The 26835-nt window shown below is 42.6% G+C and overlaps 1 protein-coding gene across 5 annotated transcripts in view; it reads left to right on the plus strand.

Annotated features, from left to right (window-relative positions):
- The window catches only part of MKLN1 (muskelin 1), a 106194-nt gene extending 79898 nt beyond the window's left edge, over positions 1-26296 (plus strand). For all 5 annotated transcript variants that reach the window (XM_065049314.1, XM_065049316.1, XM_005504098.3 and 2 more), the window contains 6 exons: positions 6220-6367; positions 7924-8038; positions 10885-11024; positions 12840-12942; positions 22988-23042; positions 24776-26296. In XM_065049314.1, the coding sequence (XP_064905386.1) occupies positions 6220-6367; positions 7924-8038; positions 10885-11024; positions 12840-12942; positions 22988-23042; positions 24776-24897 (683 nt within the window). In that variant the 3' untranslated portion in view covers positions 24898-26296. The remainder of the gene's footprint in view (positions 1-6219; positions 6368-7923; positions 8039-10884; positions 11025-12839; positions 12943-22987; positions 23043-24775) is intronic.
- Positions 26297-26835: the final 539 nt, after the last annotated feature.

Genomic DNA, 26835 nt, shown 5'->3' on the forward strand with positions numbered 1-26835 from the left:
ATCTACTCTGCCCTCGTGAGGCCACATCTGGAGTTCTCTGTCCAGGTCTGGGCTTCCCAGTTTAATAAGGACAAAGAATTACTGGAGAGAGTGCAGTGGTGGCCACAAAGTTGCTGAGGGGTCTGGAGCATCTTTCTGATGAGAAGAGACTGAGAGAGCTGGGGCTGTTCAGCTGGAGAAGAGAAGCTGAGAGGGGATCTTATCAATGATTATAAGTATCTCCAGGGTGGGTGTCAGAGGATGGACCAGACTCTGTTCAGTGGTGCCCAATGACAGGATGAGGGGCAATGGGCACAGACTAAAGCACAGGAGGTTCCATCTGAATATGAGGAGAAACTTGTTTCCTTTGAGGTGCCAGAGCCTGGCCCAGGCTGCCCAGAGAGGTTGTGAAGTCTCTTCTGGAAATATTCAAATCCACCTGGACACCTTCCTGTGTGATCTGCTCTGGTGACCCTGCGTTAGCAGGTGGGTTGGACTGAATGACCTCCTGAGGTCCCTTCCAACCCCAGCCATCCCAAGATTCTGTGACCAACAACTTGCCTGACGGGCTTAGCACACAATCCATGACTAATCATGGACAGTGATTTCAGGTCTGAGGGAGCTCATGAGAACACTCGTGGTCAACGTTTCTGTGATAATCCTCTTTGGCCCTGACTCAGGTTGTGCATCATAGCTGTTGGGTAGAGTGAGAAGTTCCTTCTGCAAGAGCATTAACCTCATCTTACATCCCTTGGCATTGAGTAACTTCCGAAGTCAAATGAGAACCAGCCTTAAACGTTATTGTGGCTCATTTTTTATGATGAGTTATTTCTCGTGGGCAAACTGGTGATATTTTTCAGCCACCAGTGTAGTTCCCAGGTCTCTTGCTGGTTCTGGTTCTGGATACAGAACTGCACACCTGATGGACGGGAGGGTTGGTGGGTAAGGACCACGGACAGAGGCGGCACAGCGCTGGCTGGGAAACCCTGATTTAAAACAAGACGTTGTCAGCAAAAGAGCAATTAAAATAGAAAGCACAGCTAGCCCAACATGGCCAGGATCCAACTCAGACAAGCAGTCCAAACATCCCATTTTGATTGTCTTTGAGACACCTGATGTGTTTTGCCTTTTGTTCAGTTTAAGGTCTATCTTGCCAGGGGCCAGTGTGTCCCTTCCCGTGGAAGCGCTTTATTTTTGAGAGGGACCTTATGTGCTTTTCATCTTGTGAGGTGCTTCTCAGACCAATCTCAAAAATACTTTGATGTTGAGAAGAGCAGGCGGCCACCAAATCCTAAGGATACTTTGCAAAGATGGCATAGCAGCAGAATTCCATTCAGATTCACTAGCTGACCTGCTTTTTCCAAAATCTCATTTAGCTTTGGGAAAGAACTGTTGGATATCGGGTTGTTGCTTTTTCAACATGACAACCAAACTGTTCAAATGGTCTCCTTAGTTGTTCCTCGGCTGACTGCCAAACGCAGCCTCATCATGAAAAATCCAAGAGGATAATCATTATCTTGCTGTGTCAACAGCTGGCCTGCATGCAAACTCTATCACTCATCAAGCTTCGCTCCATTAAAGTTCAGGGGAGGTGCTGCTTTGGTTTTATAGGGTTTACAAGTAGCGCTATGGAGTAACTTGCTGAGTTACCACTTTTTAAAATTACTTCATCAGGGTGGTGCCAGGTTCTGGCAAAGAACAATATCCATGGGATGTAGCTTTCTCCTATTCTGTTACTCACAAGGCATCACAAGAAGGGAGGATACTTGCAAGTCACTTTTGGGGGAATTAACAGTAATGTCTTCGGAGAATTTTGTATCTTAGGTGGCACTAAAAGGTTGTCGATGAACTTGCTTAATTATCCTTCAGGAGTGGTCTGTAGACTGCAAGTTTTGTATCATTGTTTTGCCAATGCTGTGTTTCAAAGCATGTTTAAATACATGCTGTACTATCATCACAAATGAGAGTGATGCTATTTAATTTCCGGACTTCCATCTAGTTCTATGAGAATCACATCTGTGCGTACTCCGATTTACTGCTTTGCCTGTGAGTTGTAAAAACTGTTTTCTTGCTTAGATGCTGGCAGCAGCCAACATTGTGCTTGAAACAACTGTAGCTGTTCGCACATACAAGCCAAAAAAAACATTCAGCTTGCTGAAATGATCACTATGATCAAATAAATGCCTGTAAGTAGGGACTGTTATGTGTAAATAGAAATTATACTGTACAGGGTTACACAGCATCTGATTGAGGGTTTCACAGGAATTATTACTTGTTTATAGGCTGCTAACTTAAAGCCTGTGTGGCTGAATATTGTTTTCAAATATTGAGGCTGTGAGCTTTTCATTTTTGCCATATAAAAATACATGAAGATTATAAGTCTTGGAGAGAGGATTCAGACCTCTTATTTGCTGTTAGTTGCTGCCCTTCTACCCTGGACTGGTTAATAAGATTATGGGGAGGAAAAAAATGCGGGGACACAAGAAAAGCATTCACCACGTACTAGACTTTTTGGGATTGGATTGTGTTTAGTAACGTCTCTCTACAGCTTTTCCTCTTCAATCAGTAAAGTATTGTCGTGGGAGCCAAGTTAATATCGCATAGCGACAGGCGGGTGCTGTGTTCAAAACAACCAGGGCTGAGTCTTCAGTCGCTGCTTTATGTCCTTCTTGCTGCCCTGAGTGATCGCCAGGCCCGACAGCGCTCTGAACGATGTGAAAGCGGTGGAGATTTGCTCCAAAGCTGATTTAAATCTACATTTATGCAAGTGAACTTCCATGGAGCCATCCTCAAGACTCTATGCACCCTTTGGATCCACTACATTGCAAATAATTGTTCTTGCAGGGCACTGGCATCACCCCTTGTTTATGACTTTATGCTCTGAGTCTTAAAATTTTAATAAAATGTATATATCCTAAGCACTCAGTTACTGTCACAGGTTTGGTTTTGTCTCCCATGCAGAATTAAATTTCCCTTCCCAACGTACATTTTGTTCAGTAAATATCCCCAGTACTTTTCGCAAGTTTACAGCCCGTGTCCCTCTCTAATTTGCTGACTGCAGTCGTTTGAATTAGATCCAGCGCTTGCTGCGAGTTCGCTGCGCTTGCAGACCATGAATCTCTCTTACCCTCTAGTGGAAGCGTTTGTCAGTCTTGAGGATTTTCTGTGGCCCTTTTGCTCTGTCAAGGATCAGACATCCTTGGTAAACGTTTTTTTGACATTTACGTTGTCTTTAAAATTCACAGCATCTCCCTCTTCTTGTGTAGTAGCTTGACTTATTTTCTGTATTTTTTCAGGGACTTGTTTACCAAATTTGTGTCATCTTATGCTTGTTTTTGTTTTCTTTTTAATCATATTACATCTAACTTTCTAGTTCTATCTTCCTCTGCAAAAGACTAGATGTCAACTCTGTCTAGCCTAAGGCACTACTTAAATATGGTTTCTACACAGCTGCTTAGATAGGTCAAAGAGCTTTATGTAAGTTGCTCCTCATCTTAGGCCCTTACTAAATATTGGGATATATATATTAATTTTCTAGACTTTCTGTATTTCAAGCATTCTGAAGTAGAGGTTGATTTTTTTCAGGGAAGCCAGAAATTACTTGGCTTGAATTCGATTCTGTGAATAAATCCTGTTCTTATCAAGAGCGAAAAAACAGGGGCGCTGAACTTTGGTTTTTCCCTCTTCCGTTATTTAAATAATAATTTAAGCTTCAGGAAATCGAGCATAAACTAGATACAAAATTCATTTACCAACATTTCAGGAGGACAGATGGGACTTCCATAGACAATTTTCATATGCTTTGGCTATCAATGGTAATATAGCAACCATATTCCTCATGGTTATAATAGTTTTCATTTCAATGAGCCTGAGGTATTAATGCTCTGAAGATTTCCATGCTTTTTTTTCTAGAAACCCAGTGTAGTCCTGAATGTTCAAAGCAGCAGATAGGGTTGCAAAGACATTTTCCATGTACATTAGTGTTACTGATCCAATTGAGATTTAGACATTTCTGGCAGGAGAGTCTCAAATACGCCTTGAATATTTTTCACGTTTTGGGTCAATGATTTAGTCCCTGACTATGGAAGCAAACACATTACATGTTACTTTTCAGAAGTTAACAACGTTTAGTTTATAATTGTCTTTTTGTTCTCAATTTCCTTACTGAGTGACTCTCACAGTCCTCATTTGTCTTATGTTAAAATTTCACAGAATCACAGAATGTCAAGGGTTGGAAGGGACCTCAAAAGCTCATCCAGTGCAATCCCCCCATGGAGCAGGAACACCCGGATGAGGTTACACAGGAAGGTGTCCAGGCAGGTCTTGAATGCCTCCAGAGTAGGAGACTCCACAACCTTCCTGGGCAGCCTGGGCCAGGCTCTGCCACCCTTACCGTGAAGAATTTTCTTCTCAAATTTAAGTGGAACCTTTTGTGTTCCAGTTTGAACCCATTACCCCTTGTCCTATCACTGGTTGTCACCGAGAAGAGCCTGGCTCCATCCTCCTGACACTCACCCTTTATATATCTGCAAACATTAATGAGGTCACCCCTCAGTCTCCTCTTCCTTGTGGTTTGTAGCTAAAACAAGGGATGTGGTGGTTGTGCCAGCATTGTTCCCTGATTTTTATTTTATTTTCTTTTTCCTCTGCCACCCATTTGCTTATAAACTGAATTAATTTTCCTTTGAAACTTGGAGGGATCCAAAGGCTCTTCTTCCTGCTTTTTCATGAAACCATAAGGAAGGGTTCTGTCAACAGGACTCTGGGAATGAACCATCTTAATGTATTTGATTTTCTACTTTACATAAGAATTAAACGCTTTTTTTTTTAAGAAACATTTGGATTTTTTTTGGCTTTGCTGAACATTTCAACAGGGGCTTAAACTGTAGAAAACCAAATGCTGCTCAGAATTGTTTAATTGATGTTTATTACTTTCCTGGCCTGCCAAATGAAAAGGTTGAAGTATGAGACCAAAACCTATTACAGAACGGGCTTGCAAAATACCATTTTATGTGTTCTTTAACAGCAATATTAAATGGTTTATTAGCGTAAGGCTTGTTTTCTGGGCCCTGCGTGCGATTCACAGTTAATTGCAGGGAAAGCTTTGCAAAATACACGAGTCCTGAGAATTTTTCATGCCAAAATCTTGATCGAAGGCCAGGACCCTTTACCAGCCTTTGTAAACTGACCCAGAAAGAGAAATGAGACAAACAGGATCTGTAAACAAAAATCACGTGCTCTTCACAGATACATTTTGGAAGGATGGTTGCCTAGAGAAGCAGGAAATGGGGAATTATACAACAAACAAAAAGGGCTGCCAAACAAATTTTTGCTGACCTTTTTTTTTTTTTCTGGGGAATTATGATGAAAACTGCTGGAATCCTCAGTATTTCACCATCTTTCTAAATCTGATGGTGGAACACAAGACTCGTTTGGTGATTATACCACAACTCTTTAGAAAATACAAAAATCTCCCTTGACATCTTGGTCCTCTAGGAAACAACGCGGGTTGTAAGCTGCGTAATCTTGAGTTCATCTTGAATATTTTTGAGTTTCCCGGCTTTTGCAATGAAACTTTCTGGAATCTGCTGCTTCTTATGGTTGAGTTAGTAACGAAATCACTCATCAAGGATCATCCAGCTCTATCTTGAGGCAGTTTAATCCTCATTTCTGAGCTGTCTCCCAATAGCTCTGCCTGTGTGTTTCCCTACGAAACGGTGGCTCTCAATGTTGTTTGTACTTTCCAATGGTCATAAATAGGAAGAGAACTGGAGAGTTTGCGTTGGACTTGCCCTTAGTAAGGAGTCAGCCCCTGGGTGATATTGTTTCTTCTCTGTCTCACCCTGCTTTGAAGGGCATGTGCAAGAAGCAAATGGTTTTCATAGTGATTTCCACACACCTCCTGTTTTGAGATATGCTGCTGCAGTTTTAAATTGTGGTAAATAATATCATTGTGGAGGGGAGCTCATAGAAAATACCAGTTGGGAATCACTCGGTCCATTGGGTTTGGATATGAGAGATGAAGTGATGAAAGCAATTAAAAAGAAGGAAAGTGGGAAACTATGTAGTGAGGTTAAACTTAAGATGTTCTTTATCTTAGAATAATGAAGAGGTAGTTATGTGAAATGTTGTGCTTGCACCAGAATTGTGGACGGAGGGAAATCTATTTGTCTGATGCTTGAATCCGTTCCTGTATCCTCTATTTTATTGTTTCAGTGTGTAACTTTTCTTTTTTGTCAGTTCCAATGACAGGTTTCACTCAAAGGGCTACAATTGATCCCGAACTGAATGAAATCCACGTCTTATCGGGGCTCAGTAAAGACAAGGAGAAGCGGGAAGAGAATGTAAGGAATTCCTTCTGGATTTATGACATTGTGAGGAACAGCTGGTAAGTCGATGAAAGGGTTGCTGTTTCTGACACCCACACTGGCTTTCTTTAGAAAGAAATCCTACGTGATCCTGTCTCCCAGGTAACTCTGTAACCTCCTATAACCGTGGAACGGTAAAGCTCAAGACAACCCAGATCCCTTGAGGCACCTTTTTCCCATAGTCTTTAGAGACACTGTGGCAATAAGCCAGATGAGGGAGAGAAATCATATGAATTTCTTTATTGCAGGCAGATGGGGGGATATGGGGAAGTAAACCATTATAAGAAGCTTTTCCTGTTGATTATCAGTACCTTTCCAGAATCACAGGTTCACAGAATCCCAGAATGTCAGGGGTTGGAAGGGCCCTGGAAAGCTCATCCAGTGCAATCCCCCCATGGAGCAGGAACACCCAGATGAGGTTACACAGGAAGGTGTCCAGGCGGGTTGGAATGTCTGCAGAGAAGGAGACTCCACAACCTCCCTGGGCAGCCTGGGCCAGGCTCTGCCACCCTCACCAGGAAGAAGTTTCTTCTCAAATTTAAGTGGAACCTCTTGTGTTCCAGTTTGAACCCATTACCCCTTGTCTTATCATTGGTTGTCACTGAGAAGAGCCTGGCTCCATCCTCCTGACACTCACCCTTTATATATCTGTAAACATGAATGAGGTCACCCCTCAGTGTCCTCTTCTCCAGCTCCAGAGCCCCAGCTCCCTCAGCCTTTCCTCACACGGGAGATGCTCCACTCCCTTCAGCATCTTTGTTGCCCTGCGCTGGACTCTCTCCAGCAGTTCCCTGTCCTGCTGGAACTGAGGGGCCACAACTGGACACAATATTCCAGGTGTGGTCTCCCCAGCGCAGAGCAGAGGGGCAGGAGAACCTCTCTGACCTACTGACCACCCCCCTTCTAATCCACCCCAGGTACCATTGGCTTCCTGGCCACAAGGGCCCAGTGCTGGCTCATGGTCATCCTGCTGTCCCCAGGTCCCTTTCCCCTACGCTGCTCTCTTAACAGGTCATTTCCCAATTTATACTGGAACCTGGGTTGAGCAGAGCTGGCAGCGTTGTTGTATTGAGGGTCTCTTCTAATGTGGGGCCAATCACTTCGAAAGATGTGAATGTTTTTCCATAAAAATGTTGTTTTCAGTTACAAATAAGGTCTGCTTAGAAATCAGCGATTGAAATACCGGCTTTGCTATAGTCTGTGGTCTGTAGCTGTACTTTGTCCAAGGTGGTGTTGTCCATAATGATAAATACTTCTTCTGAAAATTCTGCTAGCAAATAATGAAGCACCCAAAGATATTTCTGAAGTTCGTGACATAAAATTTTCTAGATATTTTTTCCTGTTGAAGTTGTGATTGGGGACTATGGTCAGCCAAGATGACCTCTGATTATTGGATGGGTTACTATGTAGAGCTAAGAATGGGGATGGGAAAATAGAGGACAGCATACAGACAAGAAAATTTTTGGTGTTGTATGCCAGGCAGTTCAAATTGATATTTTTTACCTTAGAGCTTTCCAGTAACTTTTTCTGCTTCCTGTAGGGATTACTAATCATTACTCACTGCCTTGTATTTCAGGTCATGTGTCTATAAGAATGACCAAGCAGCAAAAGAGAATCCAGGTAAAAGCCTTCAGGAAGAGGAGCCCTGCCCAAGGTTTGCCCATCAACTGGTGTACGATGAGTTGCACAAGGTATGAATATCCAGAAACACAGTGATGTTTTTGTTATTATTTTATTGCTCATACAGTGTATTTGCTGTTTCAAAGATGGTACAAAGAGTATAGCTTCTCGTATAGTGTTAATGTGTGGATTACTGCCATTTAAGTTACAAGCTTTTGAAATAAGGTGAAATGTCAATGTGAAGTACACATGATAGCTCCTAGATGAGGGGCGCCAAACTCATTTTCACATTTATTTATTTTCCTACTTTTATACAGTCCTAAAATTACATTTGGTCCTCTGAAGGCAACCACAAGGTTGATGTGGCCCCTGGTAAAAATGAGTTGGACACCTCTGTCCTAGAAGAAATCAAAATGCAGACAGTGGGATATACTAAACCTGTACACAGTTGTGGAAGGTGCTCCTAGCTGTTCTCCTACTTAAAAACACTTGAAGCTTTGTTCATTGTTTTCAGGGACTTAATCTCACAACCTGTTAGTGACTAAATGGTCACAGTTACCGACACTTCTAGGAGAAAGTGTCTTTGCACTAATTGCTGGTATAGATCTGCTCCAAGAGAGATGCCTTACTTTGCACTGCACATCAGAAGCAACTGTTACTCTTTAGCACTGACTTTAATGGTCATGTTCATGCTTAAATGTACTTAAAATTGTTTGTAGCATACATGACTACTCAAACTTAGGGCTCTGTGGCTATTAATCAATAAAGCACAAACCCACGGATTAGGTTACTGAAACTTCATTAACCAATGAATTTAAACTGCTCTGACATGCTTACTTAACCTTTCACAGATACTTTGCAATTAAAATAAAGTTTTTCTAAATGTTGTTTTTTTTCAGTCTGAACTGAAAGAGACAAATATATTTCAGTCTCATCATTCTATGGGATGTTAATCAAATATGGGAACCCTAACTAGCTCAAAAGTTTGGGGATAAGGGGGATTTTGAGGGGGAATAGGTGTAACTTTTGTATTGTTTGTCTTCATCACAGACATGCTGGACAGTAAATACTGTTCTGCTTCTAAGGGTTTAGTTCTAAGTGTAAGGTACTATGAAATCCACAGCAGTATTTCATAAGTTACTGTGAAGGTTGGTGAATCATGGCAGTTGCCCAGCTTTATCTGAAGAGCTGTTTGATGTACTTGTTTTGAAGAGTCTTATTTTTAGAAACCTCTGTTCAAGTGACCTTTCTAAACTCCTCTGATATAAATAAGGAGAGCCTACATCAGTGGGATGCAGAATACATTGTTTTGAGTGATTATTTTTAAAGCAGTGGAAGAGAAAGGTGACCTGTTGGACTTCTTGAACCGCAGTAGTTGAAGACCCTTGGTGACTTGTTTAATATCAACAAGTTTGGAGTCTGTGATGCCAAATGATAGGAAGAAAAAGAAAAAGTAAAGATATAAACAGTCCCTTTTTTAACACTTCCACTTTTCTTGAGACTTACCTCTCTCTGTAAGTCTAGCCTTGCACTTCAAAGGTGTTTTATCCTGAATATATCAGAACGGCTGTTAAAGACTTCATTTAAGCTACCTTGACCAACACAAATGAATTTTTCATTCAGGTATATTTAGTATTTCCACGACCAGCATCTCAGGATTGCTTGAACTTTTTTTGAAGAGAATCACAGTCATGGTTGTGACTTGTGATATTAAATAAGGTTATTGTCTTCTTCATCTGTCCTTTTTAGGATTGCAGTTTGGGCTTTTTGTTTTGCTCTCACTCAGTTAATTCTCTCCTTAGTGCCCAGGTAGTGTATTGAGTGTCTTGTAGCTAGGCTGCTGTATTCAAGTGAGACAAATCTGCCCTTCCAGGGACCATGGAAATCATAGAATCATTTTGGTTGAAAAAGACCCTCAGAATCATCGAATCCAACCATTAACCCAACACTGTCACTAAATCATGTCCCTAAGAACCTCATCTATATGTCTTTTAAACCCCTCCAGGGACGGTGCCCAATTCCCTAGGCAGCCTTTTCCAATTCCTGACACGTATTTTTCTCAACAAGTCAAATTAAGGCTCTGCAGAGTTTATGGGACGTGTGTGGACACAGGCCTGTTGGTCATTTCCCAGGATTATGCTGGACTGGGCTTGTCACTTGGATCATCTGTAGGACTTCCCACTCACTTTGCCAGTGGCCTCTGGTTTTGGAGAAGATAATGGTCTTTGAGTCAAGGAAAAGTCTGACCTGTGGTGCTTTAGTTGTGCAGCTTCAGCAACCAGAGCATTAGTCTACAAAATTCATTTATTTTCTGAGCCCTTCTTACAAGCTTAAGTGTTTCTTCTTCAGAGAAAATGAATAATTGCTGGAGTCATCTCACAATTATATGGGTATAATCTGCTCATCCCCAAATTAGAGAAGGGCTTGATAGAGATGCCTTAATTTAGCCTCTCATGACAACAAGAATTTAGAATCTTTGAGGACAACATTTGAGAAGAGGTTGGCAATCCATCACTTTGAGTATTATTTGCATCAAGTATTTTGAACAGGGCCTCAAGAATTGGCTCATATCCTTCATTTCTGCTCATAGCTTACATGCTTAAGGATTTATCACACTCATAGGTTTTTGCTAAAGAAAGAGATTGCGTGGTTTGTGGACTTCCGTTGATAAATATCTCAGGAATCTGCTAGAGGGATGTTCTCACAGTGCAGCTTTTTTATTACCTTAATGTAAGCAGTGTAAGAGAACTTCATCTCCTAGGGGACAAAATAAGGCTAATAATAAGATGGAGCAGCTTGTGTGAAAGACAAAGTTTTCTCCCTCGGGAATAAACCTCTCCAAAGATGCTGACATAGTAAATAGTCTTTGTTTAACAGATGTACACAAGCAATCAGCTTTTTGATCTGCTTTGCTTAGGTTCACTATTTATTTGGAGGGAATCCTGGCAAGTCCTGCTCTCCAAAGATGAGATTAGACGATTTCTGGTCTCTGAAGCTCTGTCGACCTTCAAAGGAATACCTGCTAAGACACTGCAAATACCTCATCAGAAAGCACAGGTATGGAAACAAAAGATGCTCTGCAGTTTTCTTTGCCAGTGTGTCTTTTTGGAAGTTTCTAAACCATGAATATATTGTAAACTGTTTTGTGAGATATTACTTTGGTTATAGGATGGTGTGCAGGTTTCTTGATTATTTTTAACTTTAATATTTTAATAATAAACAATAGGGCAGGGCTAAACTACAGAACTTCATTCTGGTTTTACTGTGTTATTCTAGAACTAGAAAAATCTGACTATTGTGCGGAGAAGTTTTAGATTCCCTTTTCACTCTGCGCCTCATCAACACGTGTTTTGATACCGTCCCTTCCCAAAGAAACTGACTGTGTTTCTAAACGTGGTGCTAGGAGATAGTAACAGCTCACGAGGATGCTGGTGAAGTCTGGGGGGTGGATGCTTTTGCACATCTGAGACTCAACCACGCCAAGGTCCTCGGAGATTCTCATTCAGAATCACTTGAAACATCTCACATGGAATTCAGCTACGCCGCGGTGCTGCTTGCGCTCTGGATGTTTCAGAGCTGCCTTGTATTTGCTATTTAGGGCAACAGCTTTTTAAAATCAAGCTGATGGTGTTGCCTTAGGCAAGAAATTGCAGCAGCGAGGCAGCCTTTTGAGACCCAGCAAATTATTTGAAGCCAATAAATAGTTCTTTCTGCATTCTTGGTGAGAATACTTTGTTACCAGGTTCTGCCAAGAGTTGGAGGTCAATTTTTACTGATTGTATTTTACTTCTGAGGCAGCAAGCAAATTGCTGCGTTCAAATCGCAGTCCCTGTGGCTGGATCAGGCTTTTGGCAGATTAACCATGCAATAGATGTGAATACCTACAAGAACAAATAAAGGTCTTGCCCAGTAATCTGGGAGGCTTATTAAACCCACGTGTAGTTGTACGCAAATGCAGCTGTACAGCCTCCAGAGACAGCTCTGGATTACTTGTTTTTGCTTGCTTAAATTGCATTAGAAGGAAGCGTTGCTGCAATTTGTCTGGCAGATGGTTGGGGTTTATGTACCACGCTCCCATTTATTGGGGTCCATTTTTACAGAAGCGTAGAATCATGGAATAGTTTGGGTGGGAAGGGACCTTCAAAGTTCATCCAGTCCAACCCCTGCAATGAGGAGGGACATCTTCACCCAGATCAAGTTGCTCAGAGCCCTGTTTAGTACCAGTTAGCCATAGCAGAGCCAAACTGGTCAAGCACAGAAGAGCAAGTTGTGGATGGTGACACTTATTTAAGGTACTTCAGTTCCCTCGACCATGGTGATATATTCTAAGAAATTTGATGCAAATGTTTGGTAGAAATTACCTTTTATTACCAAAATGTTGTGCACATCAGGTAACAGACATGGTCTTTGTGCTCCATGCACTGGCTCAACACCTTGCATCTTCAGACAATTTCTAAATTTGGGTGACAGGTGTCCATTGCTGTATAAATAGCCAAGTGGATAACCCAAATAAAAAACCAAGATGATGGAATCTATTCAGTGTGACTTGTTTCACTTTGACAAGCTATACCCTGTTAAAGGTAATGGAAATATATTAGGAATAAAATATCTGTGTAAGGTAGTTGATACAAGGCAGTTAAGTAACAGAACATGAGTTTTAGGGTCCTCATCTGTAGAATTGAGAATCGTCTGAGCTGTTTTCATGGGAAGGCTTAATGCTGTGTGTTGGTGATTCAGATAATGATGAATAGAGTGCGATCCTGCACTCGACGGGTGATGGGTAAAAGTAGATAATTTTAAGCCTCGTTTGATAGGTTTTGCTCTTTGTAGAAATAGTATTACTTAGTCCTGTTTTCTGTCTCTTCTTTGCAGATTTGAAGAAAAAGCTCAGACTGACCCTCTTAGTGCACTGAAATACCTGCAGAATGATTTGTATGTCACTGTGGATCACTCAGACCCCGAGGAGACAAAAGAGGTAGGGATGGGCGATCTTTTTCTTACTTACAAAGAAATGTAAACCACGTGCTCACAGTTTAGCTTTAAGCCTCTTAAACCTTGTTTTCATTCAGTTTGGAGAGCTCTACAGGTGCATGACACTTTGTTATATCATAAATTTCGCTGTGCTAAAGATCATCATGATTTAGAAAGTCATTTTATAACTGTAGTTCCAGATAAAATAGCTTTTGTACTCAGAATAGTGAAGACTAGGCTTTTGTTTTAATTCCAGTGTTCTGGTGTGTATTTTGGGAGCATTAATTGAAATGTAAACTCTCTGAAATGCCGCAAGTCCATAGTTGGTTGTGTGGTAGAGAGTGAATAGAAACTCTTATTCACGCTGCCTTTTGACTTGTCAATATTAAATAGCTCTAGGGGAGGGAAAGAGGTTTTTCTCTAGATAAGTATTTCTGGAAGTGGTTTGTATATATACATTTCTCACTAACCTTAAACTCTTACTTCCTCTGCCTTTTGAATATTATCCAGAAGGCATGTTCTTTTATTTGTTTCAGGAATTTGTTCCCATTTCCTGTTTTGAGTCCATTACCACAGTACATGTCACTTTACAAAAAGGATTAAAGAAATAGTGAGAAGTGTCAGATAAGGTGGTTGATTTGACTCTGCCATTAATTTCCCCACGGAATGTGGGGCAACCGGCTGCGTGTACAAACATTCAGCTCTTCTGGGTAGATGAGGAAGAGACCGTGGTTCTTACCACATCCTTGCATTAGGGACTTTGGAAGTGATTTGACAGCTCGTTTTATAAAACTGGGGAATGGGCATTCCTATGCTGAGTCTCTGGATTAAATTGACTTCAGTAAGGCATTTGGCACAGTCTCCCACAGCATCCTTACAGCTAAACTGAGGGAACGCGATCTGGACGATCGAGTAGTGAGGTGGACTGTGAACTGGCTGAAGGAAAGAAGCCAGAGAGTCGTGGTCAATGGGGCAGAGGCCAGCTGGAGGCCTGGATCTAGTGCAGTGCATCAGGGGGCAGTACTGGGGCCTGTATTGTTCAATATATTCATCAATGATTTGGATGAGGGAATAGAGTGACTGTCAGCAAGTTTGCTGATGACACCAAGCTGGGAGGAGTGGTGACACTGGAAGCTGTGCTGCCATCCAGAGACCAGGACAGGCTGGAGAGCTGGGGGGGAAAAATGTAATGAAATAGAACAAGGACAAGTGTAGAGTCTTGAATCTGGGCAGGAACAGCCCCAGGTTTCAGTGTAAGTTGGGGAATGACCTATTAGAGAGCAGTGTAGGGGAAAGGGACCTGGGGGTCCTGGGGACAGCAGGGTGACCATGAGCCAGCACTGGGCCCTTGTGGCCAGGAAGGCCAATGGTACCTGGGGTGGGTTAGAAGGGGGTGGTCAGTAGGTCAGAGAGGTTCTCCTGCCCCTCTGCTCTGCCCTGGGGAGACCACACCTGGAATATTGTGTCCAGTTGTGGCCCCTCAGTTCCAGCAGGACAGGGAACTGCTGGAGAGAGTCCAGCGCAGGGCAATAAAGATGCTGAAGGGAGTGGAGCATCTCCCATGTGAGGAAAGGCTGAGGGAGCTGGGGCTCTGGAGCTGGACAAGAGGAGACTGAGGGGTGACTTCATTAATGTTTACAGATCTATAAAGGCTGAGTGTCAGGAGGATGGAGCCAGGCTCTTCTTGGTGACAACCAGTGATAAGACAAGGGGTAATGGGTTCAAACTGGAACACAGGAGGTCCCACTTCAATTTGAGAAGAAACTTCTTCTCAGTGAGGGTGGCAGAGCCTGGCCCAGGCTGCCCAGCGGGTTGTGGAGTCTCCTTCTGTGCAGACATTCCAACCCGCCTGGACACCTTCCTGTGTAACCTCATCTGGGTGTTCCTGTTCCATGGGGGAATGCACTGGGTGAGCTTTCCAGGTCCCTTCCAATCCCGGACATTCTGGGATTCTGTGATCGCTTAATCTGTTGGTTTTAACTTATTACTTCAGATAGAGGGAAGATCATTATACAGATGCTAAAAGCTTTTTTGGGTGAGAATGTGCTGCACAGTATTGAATTGTAGGGTTAGAACAATTAAGAAAAAAATACTTTTATCAGGGTCTTGGAACTGATCATGTTTGTCATAAGTTCTGTTCAGCCTTTATAAACATCTGATCCAATAAAATGTTTAGGTACTGTGCCTTTAAGTTCTCTGTTATATGGTTTATCATATAAATTGTCCCATTTATAATGGCTTTACATCCCAGCCATTTCTAGCGTGGGAAAGGCAAATAACAGCTATTTGGGCTTTTCTTCAGGTAGAAAAGGCTTTTCTTTTCCTTTATGCAGCATTTTAAGGGGCCTCAGCCCAGTTGTGCCCCGTCTTCCTGGTGTGGTAACACTTTACTAGTCTTATTTGAACCTGTAACACACAACCACCATTCTGATGCTCTCTTCTCCTCTTCTTCTCCATCCCACCCACTATAAGACCATGTCCTGAGTTCTCTGATCTCAGTTTTTCTCATGTGCTGGTAGCCCCATCATGCCTGTGAAGGTCGTGCCTCTTTTTGACCAGTTATTCCTGAAGAAATCTTATGTCTCGTGACCATTTGGGCCTTTTTATTGCCTGAACAGAAAACATGTATGGTGTGACCAGCAAACTCCTTATCATTCATGCTGTCTGCTGCCACCAGCAGACCAAAGGAACCTTGTGCACATCTAGGATAGGAAATCTTGTAATATCCTACATTTGATTTTCCCATTTCACTGTGTAGTATTTAACTTGATCGCCTTGTGGGAGTGAAGAATTTACCAGACTGCATGGACTCCTCTGAGATTTTGGAGAATAGCAGTTTTGTCATACAAGGTAGAAATAAAGTGTTACAAAAACCCAAATCCCTTTTTATAAAGCATACTAGTGTTCTGCACATTAGTGATGTAGTGTTTGAGCTTAGGTGGCTCAATCCAGCTGAGTATATTCTGAGTCATAGAATCATTTTGGTAGGAAGAAACCCTTAAGATCAAGTCCAACGATAACCTAAATCTAGCACTAAGCTATATCCCTAAGAGCCTCATTTATACTCCTTTCTTTGCAGGCCTAACACCCGATCTGAACAAGTTGCAGTAACTTCTGTATCATGCTGGTCTGTCAGATCAATGCATATCGTTCAGCATAAGTAAAGCTTTCCTTCCAGCAGTCTCCTACAATCATTTAACAGTTTCTGGAAGGGTTTTTTGTTTGGCTGTTTTTTAATTCTTTTTTTATTAATTGTGCTGGTCAAAAAGCTTAAACTCCCAAATCTTTTTATGCTGGAACAGATCTGCCAGGTATATGGCACAGAGCCAGTTATTGCGCTGGTTCTGACTGGGTGTATTTCCACTTGACGTCAATTTACCTTCCGGTTATCGCATTGAGTTGGCTTTTCGCTCTGGCATTACATCTTCAAATAGCTCTTGTGCTTTCCAAAGGACTGACGCAGGCTTTTTGGATTCCGTTTCAAATTTCAAGCAGCAGTTTGATTGTGTCGCTCAGCCCAGACAACTACATACTGTCTTTATTTGTAGGTGAGATCGTCTTAATTAATATCAAAGGCTATATATCTCATCGGCTGGCTACAGCCATTGAGTGTTGCAAAGCTTCTTAGTGTGAGAAATATTAATGGAATTGGGTTTTGCCTGTGATTTTCCTTCTCTCTAGGGCAACTGTTAGATTTAGGAAGGACTGAAATGAATAGGTTTATCCCCAACTTTGTGCTACAGTTGTCTTGGAGACTGGTCTATATGGCTTCATGTGTTATAGTTTAGATATGGGCAGTGTTATATAGTATTGTAAGCAGAATTTCACTCTGAGGTAAGGCTTACTTGCTTTATAATAAAAGTAATTTCTTCTAATTTTGTTAGGCAAGTCTCTTCAGCTGTTTGGAGTTGGATGCCAAAGAAAATAAACAGACTGTTCCTGAAACTTTCTTTGTCGTTAGTAACCAGTTTTGTTTAAAGTAGCATTAATGATTGACAGTAGGAACACACTCCCAGATCTTCATTCCTTTGCTGTGAATTTTAGGGATGCTAATAGGTAATAGGTTTATAGTTTTATTTCCTTTTTGATTATTCTAAAGCGAAGTAGATGCCTGCAAGTAACAGCTATTGCATGGTGCTTTAGTAGCCACAGGCTCTATGCCAGTCCCGTCTCTGCATTTGCCCATAAATGCAGATCCAGTTCTGTGATTCTGCTTTAAATTGCTTTAAACCTCTTCAGTTAGTCCAGTGTTTTCAGATCAGTGAACCCCTGACATTGTATGCAAAGGAAGGTAGATCCTCCGAGCACGTGGAAGTTTGTCTGTGGATTCTAGTTCACGGAGAGATTGAAGTTGTATAACAGGCTGGTATTTGTTAGTGTAAAAATTTCTGGTGACGTGGGTGTTCTTCTAATGTCATATCCACACAGATGTGCATTTGCTGGTACTTTAGAAGTAGAGGCTTTTAAAGATAAAAGGCTGGTCCAAATAGAAAATCAAAATTAATTTTAAGTTTTCTACTTAAGTCAAGGAAAAAACGGTGATATTAAAGCACAAAAGCATTAGTAGATCACATTCAAGGCTAGAGGTGGTGTTCTTTAAACACTGGAGTAATGACACCCAGAACTTTGCAGCTGCTTAATGGGCTGTAGAGCAAATTGAGACAGTACAAAAAATGACCAGTGCTGCCCAAGTAAAGGAGAATAACGTGATTTTGTACATCGAGATTCAACTGCTGGTGAAGCTCAGTCCTGTGATTGCTGTGAAACAGATACAAAGTGCAAGTAAAATTTGTGGTATGTTTTACTTGGAGTGTGGCAGGAGAAAGAGCAAGGACCTGGAGGCCAATTTGAGGCCTGACCAGCTTGTGGACTGACACTGGAGGCCCCTGTTTGAGGCTGCTTCATACTTTCCATTCTTGAGACCTTGTCTTTAATACATTTGCCAGATAAAGCCAGCGAGGCCCAAAAGTATTGTTTGAGTCTTCATCAGACCGATATTTCTAGGAAAATTTGAAGCCCAAGTGGGAAAAATAGTTCTAAGAAAGAGTGGAGGAAAGCGTGCTTCTCTTCTCTGTGTCCTGCTGTGATTCTTGGTAAAGCCTCAGAGTCTGAGTGCTGCAGCGGCTTTGCAGCCAAGGAGCCTTTACAAAAACAGCGTTCAGCCTTCCCAATTTCAGCTGATGACGGTCCGTCCTCAATCATTTGAGCCTCTCGCTGCTGCTTTGAGCCTACGCCGTGAGGCACCGTCCCAGCAGACCTGGTCAAAGCTGAGAAACTGCTGAACACTGTGGTCTGAGCACTCGTTGTACAGATGTTAAGGAAGAGGAATTATGTCTGATTCATACAACCTGCGGGGTATCCCAAACAGGAGTTACTCACTGCCCCTTCATGGTAATTGTTTCATTTGCACAAAGGGCAGAGCCACGCAACTATCGGTAGAAAATGAAATAAAGTACACACAGAACCACAGGATGGTTGGGGTTGGAAGGGACCTCTGGAGATCATCCAGTCCAACCCACCTGCTAACACAGGGTCACCAGAGCAGATCACACAGGAAGGTGTCCAGGTGGGTTTGAATGTCTCCAGAGAAGGAGACTCCACAACCTCTCTGGGCAGCCTGGGCCAGGCTCTGGCACCTCAAAGTGAACAAGTTTCCCCTCATGTTCAGATGGACCCTCCTGTGCTTCAGTCTGTGCCCGTTGCCCCTCATCCTGTCATTTGGCACCACTGAACAGAGCCTGGTCCATCCTCTTGACACTCACAACAGATAAAAGAACAGTGATGTTGGAAACATGGAGATCATAAATTGGAATACGCCAGCATTATTATTACCCAGCTAGTCTTAATTTAGCTTCCCTCTGAATGTAGTTGATTATATTAGTAAACCTTATATTAGTGAGCCATGTGTGTAATAAGCCAGATATATAACTAAAATAGCCCTATTTAGTTAAGCAAACATATTTATCTCTAAGGAACCGCTGGTCCAGTTCAGAAGGTGGGTTGCATCTCCAAGAGGGAAGTTAATTGTGTAACGAAGGGAACTGTTGTCTTTTGAATGGAGGCTTAATTTGAAATGGATGAAGCCAGTGATCTGGAGGGCTTGTCAGAAGAAAATGGGTGGTATTGTGATTAAAGCAGTTGGATGCTTCTGCTAGATAATTGAATTCTGGTCCTGCCTCTGTAACAGAGTTGCTATGTGACGTTAAGGAAATCATTTTTCCTAGATGGTCATTAATTGAGTCTTTCATTCTGGTGCCTGATGGGAGGGATCTGAGGTATGATTTGCTCGAGGGCTTTGCTCTTCTGGCTGCAAGTGAATTCAGAAGAAGCTGCGTAATACTAAGTGTTTTGAAAAATCAGCTTCTGGTTGTTTCAAATAAGGGACCCAGAATTAATCAGGATTTGAAGTGCTATGTGTTGGGATAACAATACAGTAGAAAAACTGATTAAGAAATTCCTTCTTTAGAGCAGAGTTTGAACTTCATGAAGAATGTGCTGTGAATAGTGTGTAGGAGACGTGGTCTTGAGTAAGCAGTAACTGTCCTGTGTGTTTGGGGAAAACATTAGGGGACCTTTAGGAGAACATCACGCTGTTTGGTGGCATTGTAGTGCAAATGCAAAGTGAACAAGCTCAGGCTCCCATAACTGATGTTCTTAACTTACGTGCTTGGCTTTTTCTATCAGAAAGTGCTTTTTAAATGTGAGATGATACATAAAATATCATTTCAAAACAAAAAACAAAATTCAAGGTTAACTGAAGTGCAGTGTCATCAGCGAAGGAGGAAAGATGCTCCTTGCCCACAAAGCTGGAAAGAAACTTGTAGCTGTGAAAATCCATCATGCCCAGTGCAGCTGAGGCTGGAAAACTGGGCAGAGGGTCTTTTCAAGGGTTTTTTGGTCTCAGTTCAGTGATTTACAAGCCGGATCCTGCTTTGTATGGTCCCTTAGTTGGGTATCCTGAGACCCAGCGTCCAGCACAGCTTGATTTCTGTTCACAGTGTTGCTGGGGGAGGAAGGGGAGCCCCTCAAAGCATGTGTCACCCACTTGGTCCCAACAAAAGCTTCATGTGCCACCAGGGGGTTGGCAGGAGGCCTGTCAGGCAATTGTGTGGGAGGGAGCAATGGCCAGGACATGACCTTTGCTATCAGAAGCAGCACAGATTTACCCACCGGCTTTATTGCAACTTTTGGAGCTATTTATGCTGGACATGTGTTTAAGTACGTTGCTGATTTGGAGCCAAGAAACTCTTACATGTTACATTAGCAGTGAGGTACATGTGTAGTATTGCAATCCCTGTTGATTTCATATAACCAGACCTCGCACTCAAGAGGGTGCTTAATCAACCTCTTCCCTCTCTTCTGCAGTTTGCCAACCCTGGATCTTTCTAACCTGTTCTTAAATACATCCAGTGCTACCTTCTGTAATAACCTCCCCAAAAGATGCAAACTTACTCCAGTGTGTTACAGTCCTTATTTTAGACTTTTTTCCTATTGAAACTGATCTTGAAGTGTTTTTGTGGCTTCTTGCACTTCGTTGTAGATTTACCTTTTTGTAGTGGCCTTTTACATTTGTAGCTTTTTGCAGTTTTGTCCTTGCACATTGATCTGTGGAGGCTACACAACCCTGACTCCTTTGAGCCTTCTTTCTAGAGCCTGATTTTCAGACCACTTAAATTTTCTAGTGCTTCCTTCACATGTTGCTAATCGATAGAGGGGATCCACAAGCCTTATTGTAGATGAGACTTGTGAGCCTTGATAGCAGCAGGAGCATTTGATTTATTTGAAGATCTTATTCCTTTTCATGTATTTTTGCAATAGGATTCTGCTGCTCTATTGTAACTCCTAAATGTGTTTTCACAGAGCCTGTGTGCCCTGGCCTGTTTTCTATAGCCAGTTTTTATGTTGATTTGAGCTTGGCCCTAGCGGTTTGCTCCTTGATCCATCATTGTAATTGTAATCTCTGTTAGAGAGAAGCGTAAGGGAAAGGGACCGGGGGTCCTGGGGACAGCACAATAACCATGAGCCAGCACTGGGCCCTTGTGGCCAGGAAGGCCAATGGTACCTGGGGTGGGTTAGAAGGGGGTGGTCAGTAGGTCAGAGAGGTTCTCCTGCCCCTCTGCTCTGCCCTGGGGAGACCACACCTGGAATATTGTGTCCAGTTGTGGCCCCTCAGTTCCAGCAGGACAGGGAACTGCTGGAGAGAGTCCAGCTCAGGGCAACAAAGATGCTGAAGGGAGTGGAGCATCTCCCGTGTGAGGAAAGGCTGAGGGAGCTGGGGCTCTGGAGCTGGACAAGAGGAGACTGAGGGGTGGCCTCATTCATGGTTACAGATCTATAAAGGGTGAGTGTCAGGAGGATGGACCCAGGCTCTTCTTGGTGACAACCAATGATAGGACAATGGATAATGGGTTCAAACTGGAACACAAAAGGTCCCACTTCAATTTGAGAAGAAACTCCTTCACAATGAGGGTGCCAGAGCCTGGCCCAGGCTGCCCAGGGAGGTTGTGGAGTCTCCTACTCTGGAGGCATTCAAGACCTGCCTGGACACCTTCCTGTGTAACCTCATCTGGGTGTTCCTGCTCCATGGGGGGATTGCACTGGATGAGCTTTCCAGGTCCCTTCCAATCCCTGACATTCTGGGATTCTGTGTAAGCTGGATAAATGGAAAAACAGTCTGCAGCCTGTCTGCTCCCTCGCTGGCAGCCTCTCTGAGTGTGGTGTGTGGTCTGTGGACTCAGCAAACATGTCCTGCTCTGTCAAGCAGGTTATCGCTGGAAACCCACAATGATGCTGACCCTGGGGCGCAGATGAATCACTTCTGATTCATGGCTCCGTTTTGATGTCAAACCATTGGCGGCTACCCACAGGAAAGTTATTTCACCTATTTGCCATTCCCTGTTAGCTTAATCTAGGTGATACCGTGATAATTTGCCTTAAATATCATATAAATGCATCAGAAGTCCTATGAAAGTCAAAATGGACAATGTCTGTTGCCAAGTAGGCATCCGTAGGGCCTGCTTTTTTGTAGAAGAAAAATCAGTTTGTGATACAACTTGCTGTTGCCAAATCCACATTGGCTGTGACTTTTACCTTCTCCACTCCTAGATGCCTCCAACTTGTCTGCGTTCCCATTCTTTCTTGACACTGAAATTAAACTGATGGATATGTAATTCCTGGCTGTTCTTCCTCCTCCTTCCCTGAACATATTTTGCTTCTCTTCTTTTTTTTTTTTTTTGTCCCACTTCCTTCTCTCTTTTGAGCTGCGTGCTGTAAAGACACATAGATAAGAGAAATAAGATTATAAGCCTTTAAGGGATCAAGTAATTCTTGAAGGAAACATAACAAAGCACTGAGCTTTGCTGCAACCTGGGTAACTAGAAACAGCCGAGGAAGATGCTGTGTTCACCATCTACCAGTAAGACATGAAGGGAGGATAAAACTGGGAATGTGCTACTGAAAATGTTTTTACTCTTGATTCTGATGTTCCCAAGGAAAGAACTTTTTGTTGTTGGTTTTTGCTTTAACCTTGAGATATGAGCTTCTCTGGCATTTCAGAAAGGTTGTTGGCATTTAAAGCTTTCTGTGTTCAAAAAGTTCATGCTGCGCCGTAGCTGTTACCCTGTTTTCGTGCCATCTCACCCTTCCTCGCTGAGACTGTGCCACGTTCACCCCTGGGAATGCTGTTGTGTGGAAGAGGCTCTACCTTACTCCTGCACTGCGATATCTGCCAGAGAGGCAAAAAAGTATATATAAAAAAACCCCTGGTTTCAGGGCTTCTAGTCAAGTACCTTTCATTGCATTAACGCTGCCCTAATTCTAGGAAAAAACCCATCCAACTTACTCTGCCAAAGTGACAAATTTTCTCGCTCATACGAAAGTGCTGCTGTTATTAATGTGTAATTATAAGGATTGTGCAAAGGAAACCCAACAGCTCTATGGCCACTTGGACTTCTATGAATCTTTTGTGGTTTTTTTTTTCCTGTGCACTTAATAACACTTTTTTTTTTTGTCTCTTCTCTTTCTCTGGCCCTCCACCTTCTCTTCTGCAGTTTCAGCTTCTTGCCTCCGCGTTATTTAAGTCTGGCTCGGATTTCACCACTCTTGGTGAGTATTGTGTATCAGAAGAATTACACTCAGTGTTTTCCCTCTGATAATTACTGTTAGTTTCTACTGGTTTTTGCATCAAATGTTATAGCACATATAAATGGTGTAGGCCCTTTTTGGTTTGAATATGCAAATGGCCACCACATAGACATTTGAGAGATTATTTATAATGAGCAATGTCCAATGCCTTGAGCTCATATTTAAAACCTCTGTCGCTGGTGGTTTCAAATCCAGTGATCTCAGGATTATTTTGTGTGTCTTACTACATCTGATGCTTCACTGTTACCTAAATAAACAGGAGCTTTGTTCAGAATAAAGCACCTCCTGTCACATCTCTTTGGAATCTCACAGCGTGGCTACAGCTCTGTTTGCTGTGATAACTGCAATTCCTGGAGTAGTTTGGTTCACTCTGTTCTTTGCAGGACTAGTTCTTCGGGCAAAATGTCAAGAGTGAAGAAAACAGTGGCGCATAGGGCTGGAAACAGGAGTTCTGAGCCAAAGCCATAATTTGTTTCACTCTTCTGTCCAGTTAGCTCTCCTAAACGGTGGAGAGATTAATCCTGGGTGAGCTATAGGAAGGCTGTAGGCATAACTTACATTATTGTAATGATGTCTTGTCCTCAAGTTACCGAGCTCTTGCGAATAGCGTGGATGACTTCGGTTTTTGATGGATGTGTAGTTTCCAATCTGAGGAAGGAAAAAGCCCCTGCAGTGTCAGCTCTGCTGGATGAGGAAGCTCTTCTGAGCTGGTGTGGCTTGGAAGATATCTAGTTAATGCTATAAGGTTAATATTTTCAAGGAGGAAAACCCAAGTTTCAGAAAGCTTTTTTCCCCCTAGTGTTAAGTATTCTAGAAGATAAATTAGTTCTTGACACAATATATAATACTTTATTCTGAGGTTGGCTTTACAGATAGGAAGCATCAAGTGGTGCTTCTAAAAAGAAAACAAAAACCCCAAGTCCTCCTTGATTTGATTAACTTGGTTGACTTTGATTAACTGAAGAGTGAGTTCACTGAATTAAAACGCATTCCTTTGAGATAAAAGTGATGGAAGTAATACAAAGCAGAGGAAATTGTTATACGCCCGCTCTATTGTTCTTACTGTTGGTGGTTTAAGTGTGGGGTTTTGGATTAAACAATGCTGCTGCTGCAGACTAAACCCTCCCCTGTCAGGAGGCAGCACTTCACAAAAACTAGTTCGCAAAGAACCCTTGTGCCAAGATGCTGCTGGGTCCTCCCCGCAAGTCCAGGGATTAAACAGTGACTCTGATTTGGGACTCCTGCCATCAGCAGAGCTTATCTCAAGAAAAACTGCAAGTAATACAAGTACCAGTTCTGCTTGAGACAGTAGTGAAGATAACGAGGAAAAGCCTGAGGACGGAAGAAATGAGGCACCAAATAAAAATAGCTCTGCAGATTTTGTTTTCTGGGACATCAGAGCAGGCCCCCGAGGACTGTATCTTTCCCTGTTTCTTCAGGGCTGTCAGTGAGCTTGACGAAAATCATTTGCTTCTTACTTTTTATGGCATTTTGATTGTAATGTTGGTGTGGGGTGACACGATTTCTATGTGTGTATGTAAATAATAGTGGGACGGAGAGCCGGCAGCCCTGTTAGTTGTGGCAGAAGTAGCAAATACTTCTGTCCCAAATGGACAGCTGGTATATTCCACAGCTAAACTGAGCATCTAAAGCACCGAGCACTGACTTGCTTTCCCCTTTTCTTCCTCCCCCAGGATTTTCCGACGTTGACCACACGTACGCGCAGAGAACTCAGTTGTTTGACACACTGGTCAACTTCTTTCCGGACAACATGACCCCTCCTAAGGGCAACCTGGTAGACCTCATCACGCTGTAACGGAGCAATCACTGGACACGTGGAAGAGGGGAAAAGCATCCATTTTTCAGTATTTTCATTTTTTTTTTTTTACTGCATTGATTGACTGCTGGGAGGAAGTAATATAGTAACCCCTTGGTGTTTGAAAGGGGTTTTATACTTGTATGGTGAATCCCTGAAGCTTTTCCCTTGGAGTAGGTTAATAAAATGCAACTGATGTACTTCTGACTAAATACATATATTTTTTCTGACTTTGGATTTTGAGTTAGCAAAAGTGGGGGGGGGAAGGAAAAAAAATAAAACCCAATCATACAGTGATCATTTTTGCCTGGAGGGGACAACTAGGTTTGTGGGTTGTCTGTAAATAAAGATGATGGGTTTTATTTTGCGTTTTGTGAGAAAGGCGGCGGGGAGGTTGTTCTTTGCTCATTTGTAGCTAGTCATGGTATATTGTTTTATCCTACAACTCCATCCTCAGCAACTGAGTAACTCGGTGGCAGGACACTGGTAATAGTGATGTATGTGTCTCGATTGTTGTAATCACAGTGTGTCATGCGAAGGGGAGCACACGTTCCAAATTTATCCCTTTCCTCGTCCCAGAATCGGGCTGACAGTCGTGTCTTATTGTATCTGATATCTGGTCTAAACGTTAAATACCTAAATGACTCTCTTCGTTCTCTGGAACCTTCCACTCAGACACAACAGGCGAGTGGGAACCTCGGAGAAACTGCTGGAAAACGGGACCCTTTTTGGGGACGGTTCTGTTTTCGCTGCCGTGCTCATCCCGTGAGAACCCGGGTAGGTCCTCGCAGAGCCCGGCAGAACTGGGTCTTCCACCGCACGTACACCCGACCTCTGCAACCTGACTCCGCATTGGGTGTAGGATTTCTGAAGCAGATTGTCTTTGTTTACATGCACCTCCGCTTCTCGTGTGCGTTTGTCGATGTGTAAATGTAAAGAGGATTGCTCCGAACAGCTTGCCTCCTTCCTGTATAGTGCAGCTCATTCACTTTTAAATGCATTTGAGACCCACATCTGAATGTGAGGGAGGCCTTTTTAGCATAAATCTCTTTGAAAGCAAGCTGATGCATATATATAGAAAATATATTCCTCGCTGAAAGCCTTCTTTATAAATAAGGTAAGGGCTTGGTGCTGCACTATGAAGTGAAATGAAGGATACACATACCCAGCGTTAGAAACTTTTCACGTTTGGTGCTGGTGAGCATTCAGTACATACTGGCAGATGTAAATATTTATATGAGACTGCAAAGCTTTATGTCCAGAAATGTTCATGCCGATAGGGCATCATTGCTGCACCCGCTGTGGCTACGCGGCTCCTGTTGAACTCGATGGAAGTCTTGTGTGTGCAAAGATGATTTGGACTCTTGAAATAAAGAGTTGGTGAAGTGTCTTTTTCAGAGCTTGAGTGTCTGCTTGCTTTGATTGCGTTGTATTGCCTCTTTATCACGTTCTTTATGTGACTTTTGTGGTCCTGCTACGTTAGAAAGAAGTTTAAAAACTCATATGAGCGTCCAGTCGCTTAAGAAGGAATGAGGTGTTAGGCTGGGCTTTGCTTTGTCTTCAGGGAGGACTACAAATACAGTGGTTTTTAAGTAACCTGTAACTTGAGAGTGTTTAGACATCGTATACTTCAGTGGATGGCAAATCAGATGTCCGTGGAAGAATCCACTCCTTACGTAGAGCAGTAAATGTAATCTGATTAAATTGTTTCTTTGAAGCATCGCTTTTTTTCTTGGCATGGAAAGTTTTACGTCACTGCTGGGCTTGACGACCTGTTACCTTTGCTGATGCTTCATTAACTAGTGAAAGCAGAGCTTATATGGTACGAATGTAGGTAGTGACGGTGCTATTCCGGAGGAATATTCCAGTTGAGGTGTTGTTTCCATTGAGATAGAACTGGGCAGTTTTAATGCAACCAGCCCCTCTAGTACTTAGAGT

Source organism: Columba livia, chromosome 1 (assembly GCF_036013475.1).
Source record: "Columba livia isolate bColLiv1 breed racing homer chromosome 1, bColLiv1.pat.W.v2, whole genome shotgun sequence".
NCBI lineage: Eukaryota > Metazoa > Chordata > Aves > Columbiformes > Columbidae > Columba > Columba livia.